A 5,196-nucleotide genomic window follows, 5' to 3' on the forward strand; every position below is an offset into this window, starting at 1 on the left:
AAATTTGTGGTTTAACTCTCACCCGAAGAGAAGAGAGCAATTTATCCAGGAGCTTTGACTGGGACCTATCAGAAATAACTTCTTAAACAAACAGAATCCAATCTTAAAGCCTCTTGACATCAAGTTATGTGTGATCCATCTTGCCATCCTCCTCCTGTTTATGGAACGGATTCACATCCCACTAGTTAATTTATGAGTTGAGTAATAAAAAACGAAGTTGTTTCCCACTCCGCCAACCTCTGTCTCCTCGTCCCAATTCTTTTTCTTTAAATCTCTTTCCGCTGTCGGTACACTTAAATTAGAGGGCATTAGCACAAACTGATGATGCTTTCCGGTTTTTGGTTTATTAAATACTTTTAACGTAAAAGGAATCAGATGCTTTTTTGGTTTATAACTTTCCTCTTACATTGATTAAAAAACTCCTCCTTTAATTAGGATCTCTTAATTACAAGATTCTAAGAATTTAAAGATTACATAATTAGAAAACTATTCCTTTTGGCTCTTACATAAATTAGAAACTACTTTAACTGACTAAGAGTACAGCAAAATTAGGAAATCAAATCTCTAGGTAAACGCCTACTAACAACAAAGAACCATCACCTATTTTTCAATGCATCATGAAAAGTGTAATTATCCGAAGTCACATTCATATGCAAGCAACAAGCACAGGCAGACACATCATTACTGTTGAAATGGATAGATGAATCACCCCGAGGACGCACGTCTGCTCCTAGCCTCTCAACCATGTGTTTCTATAGGATGAATTATCCCGAAGGGAAGCATTGTGAGCCTTGTATTCCATCACATAGCTATGAGGAAGCTTCATTTGCCTTTTGATTGCATCTCTAAGTGCCATGACCGCCTGAGTTGAGGTGCAGTAAAAGGATAAATGACAACTATTAAGTCAAATTTCTTAGCAGACCCACCAAATATTTGAATATACAATAAATGATTTTATACTGAAAATAAATTTTGCTATTGCCGATAATCACTAACCTGGTGATCAGAGGCATTCCGATTCCAAACACTCAATATATCCTCATTAAATCTAATGCTTAGGACTGCTCCACATATATTATCCCCACAATCAAGCTGATCTCCAATTAATGCAAGAACCTATTCCATCATAGGCACCACATAGTAAAAGTAACTCATACACTTACATTTTAAAGTTAAAAAGTATTTCCAGGAATAAATTCATGTCCATGCAGAGATCTCCATAGAATTTTGCCAATCCAAACAATCTTGTTTATTTTAATAATAGCATACAAACACAAATTAAGTCATTATAGCATAGACACTGGAAAAAGAAATCAAAGAGGTTAACATAAAAAATAAAAATAAAATAACACAAAACAAATTACATAATGATCAAAACAACAGTAACTATTGATCCCAAATGCAAGTGCCCACAAGTGAGAGAACACAAATTCTTTTTCCTTTTCATAATAAACACCTTAGAAGTCATGTACTGGTACCACCTTGTCCAAAGACACATTTTCATTTTCCATCTTGCCAAATTAGAGAAAGGAATTTTCTTTTCTTTTCATAAAATAAAATGATTCTGGTTTCTGTTTCACATGAACATGCTGCAGACAGTGGCCGGGTAAGATCACCTTCATCAAATGACCCTCAAACTTCTATCTTTCTCATGTTCCCAGACTGCAGAAACAGCTCCAATGTATTTGCAAATAAAAGGACTTTTCTTTTTCTTTTCTTGAACAATATAACTGGAATTATGACTCAAAATAATACGATAACTTCTGAAAAGTGAATTATGAAAAAGATGCAACAGATTAGATAACAGTTTCTGAATTGAATATCTGATACCAGGCTCAGTGTCACTTCTTTAACAACACTTGGATGGCAATGACAACCAAGCACAAAAATTCTTTTTTGCAAATACAAATGATATTTTTAAACATTTTCTTTTTCATCAAGCACAAACATTATCATATAATCTTCATTGCAAATAGCCTGTTTCATTCACTTGCAATCTCAAAAAACAGACTTACCATACCATGCCATCCATTCCAAGTATAGTGTCACTTTCAGAACCAAACAGTACAGCCTTCTCTTGAAAACATTTCTTGTACCCATTACCCCCTTGTTTGTTAAAGATAAACTATGGTCAATACAATCATAAGAAAAAAGTAAGACCATTACCAAGTCCTCCCAAAAACGACCAGAAACAGCCTTTTTGAATCGGAGTATCCACTTGCCACCATTGCAATTTGCAGAGTCCTGGTCAAATAAAAACCTTGGGTTTAAAAGTTAAAGATATAAAATCACCAAGACAAAATTCTATAAAAATGTTTATGAGAATCATCATTGCATAAAAATACTCGAATTAATATACAACAGTTTACCTCCCATAAAGGTCGTATTCCCTCCTTGAAAAGATGCAAGTCTGTTGGGCATGGTAATGCAGAAGTACGGGCCAGATGGCAGTAGCAGACCCAAAAACCTTCAACCTATAAACTTGTTGTGGTCAGAAGCATATTGCCAAATCACTATATGAGCAAAATTTGCAGAACAACAGGCAATATAATTAGTTGCACTAACCCTCTTACTACCCAACCAAAACAACAACTGGGAATAGAAAATGAAGCCTACCGTACTGAACTCCACTATTTTCTTAATGTTATCCTCGTAAGATGTTTGTGTCCGAACTCCAGGTGTTCGACGTGTATACCAGTATACAAACTTGTGCTGAAATTTCAAGTAGCTAATATATAAGCATAATTATGCTAAAGAGTTGATAGAACTCAACAAAAATTCATGCTAATAAACTTTAAAAGTTCATAAAAAATCCATAAATGGATATAAATAATTAGCACCAGTCAGACAGAAATGATACCAAATAAATTGTACAATTCAACTTCAAGAAGTTCTTTGTCTTTTTCAAAATAAAATAATTTTTTCCTGACATAAGATCTTAGATATGAAAACTTCAACGCCCTTGGATGCAAAAGCTTGCTCTTTTTCTAATTTTACTTACACTGTCTCTTGAACAGTCAACTGAAATTGACACCTAGAAAAGCCATACACACAGAACTGCCACTTTTCTAATTAAAAACCAAAAAAAAGAAAAGAAAAAGAAAAAGCAAAGGTTTAAAGCTAAGTATTTGTGAGCATGATACCGGATTCTGTTAGTTGTTGAAAAAAAGTATATTATGACTCTAATTCTCCTTTAGGAGTTATTCTGATTTGTATATGGAAGCTAGAAAGAATGATGGACAGCAGGACCTTCTTCATGAGATCTCCACATCCTTTTGCTCTTTTGGGTTGTGTGGTGTAATCTTTGCTTCCCTAACTTGGGCATCAATTCTTCTAATTAAAGAAAATGACAGAATACATGTGGATCTCACATAAGTGGTGCTCCGCTGTAAAGAATATTGCTCAATCTCTAGTTTAACTCTCTCGCATGAGATTCCTTTTTTATTGAGGGGAACGTATGAGTCACCTATAAGGAGTTAAGGACTGAAATACATATCAACTAAGAACATAAATTCTTACCGACTCATGCCATTATTGACTCATCTGAGCATCTAATCAGAAACCAAAAATATCCATTAATAAAGATACAAATCAATAACATCAATAAGAGCTAGGTTATCGTTCACCTTGTAGACACGACATATAAATTTCTAGCTTATGTTTTATTTGATAAATGTGAAAATTTCAGGGTAAACCATCCGTCCAGCTGTGGTCTTTTTAGAGCTTGTTCCTAGAAATTACGCAGATCACTACACCAGTCTTAAAAGTTCAAGTTCAATTTAAACCAAACAGAACACTTATCTAACAGTCCAATTATAATGATAATTACAGCATGCGTAAGAAGCACCTGAAATCATCGTCATATGATTTATCAAATGCTGGACAAGAAAAATGAGCATTGCTTAGCGTGAGGAAATTCCACTAACCTAGGGTTTTCGACGAAAAGAAAAGGACGGAAAAGACAGAAAAATTGGGATACACCTTTAAGGGGTGCAGACCAGCTTTTTGTTCACGGGCTTGCCTATCGCGTTCTTCTGCTTCTTTCTCAGAGAACTCTTCCATGACAGCCAGAGTGTTTGAGCTTTTGACTTCTGATTCCTTTTTATCGGTGTTCTCCATTGATGAGTTACAGGAATTCTAAAAGACCCTAATATCCACTTTTTAGCACTCCTAAGTATCTGCAAAGGAGAAGAGGCAGCAGAGCGCACTGGAGCTTCTCTCGAAGAAAAGACGATTCACCCACCAATGTTTCCAATTTCCAATCACCGTGGGAACGCCCATACACCAAACAGCCAACAAAAATGGCCTCTCGACACTCGACAAGAGTTCTCTGAGTTGTGGGGGCATCGAGCCAAATGAGTCGTCAGTGACCCACAATTCAGCAAGATCCAGCAACTAGGGTTAGATTTTCATTGAAACCCGGTTTCTGGTTTGTTGATTGAACTGATCACAAAGACCTAAATGACTAAATCCAAAATGCAAAATGTTGGGGTTTTAATCGATCATATATCTAATTATACAGATATACTAATTTATGTTAATTAATTAAGGTGACCATTATTATATTATATCATTACTCTTGAATTTATAGAAAAGGAAAATACTTCATTGACTTATTATAATCAGAGTACATGAACCTCTATTTATAATAGAGGAAGGTAGTAAAGTTCAATTACAATAAAATTATATTTGTACCAATTACACCCAAACTCTAACACTTAAAGATATGTCCTAGGATAATTAAATTAATCAATATAGATAAAAGACAAACATAACTCAAACTAAAACTCTTCTTGGACATGACCATAAGATAAAGATGATTTTGTGAGTTCTTCTTGATCTTCCAATTTATGTGATAAGGATGTCAGCTCGTGGTATTCATGCTGGGTCCTACTTCTTATGGGCTTGGGGCCATCTTGTGGGTCTTCCTTGGTCGTGTGACCCATCTTATAATACTCTTAGATATGTGAGTTTTCCTTAATCGTGTGGGCTTGGACCTTATCTTCCAACACTCCTCCTCAAGTTGGGGGTGAGAGAACATCAAGAACTCCCAACTTGTTGCAAATGATGTATAAAAAGGCAGTCCTTTAATCTTCCAACACTCCCCCTCACGCTGGTGCTATCTTCCTTGAGACCCAGCTGGCCAATTCAGGGGTATAGATGAAATAATAAGTTTTTCTGTCATGGTGTCCCAAT

General features: G+C 35.4%; 1 protein-coding gene across 1 annotated transcript; it reads right to left on the bottom strand.

Annotated features, from left to right (window-relative positions):
• Window positions 1–418: 418 nt before the first annotated feature.
• On the bottom strand, window positions 419–4,270 carry LOC137941843 (eukaryotic translation initiation factor NCBP-like). The gene is made up of 6 exons (XM_068787439.1): window positions 3,982–4,270; window positions 2,617–2,712; window positions 2,370–2,474; window positions 2,167–2,244; window positions 997–1,116; window positions 419–862 (listed from the first exon to the last, which is right to left on the bottom strand). The coding sequence occupies exons 1-6, from the start codon at window positions 4,117–4,119 to the stop codon at window positions 731–733; spliced, it is 669 nt and encodes a 222-aa protein (XP_068643540.1). The 5' UTR covers window positions 4,120–4,270; the 3' UTR covers window positions 419–730.
• Between the last annotated feature and the right edge of the window lie 926 nt (window positions 4,271–5,196).

The sequence above is a fragment of the Aristolochia californica genome, unplaced genomic scaffold (genome assembly GCF_029961685.1).
Source record: "Aristolochia californica isolate CCGP_79_NKW_82.1479 unplaced genomic scaffold, dmAriCali1.0.hap1 SCAF_9, whole genome shotgun sequence".
Taxonomy (NCBI): domain Eukaryota; kingdom Viridiplantae; phylum Streptophyta; class Magnoliopsida; order Piperales; family Aristolochiaceae; genus Aristolochia; species Aristolochia californica.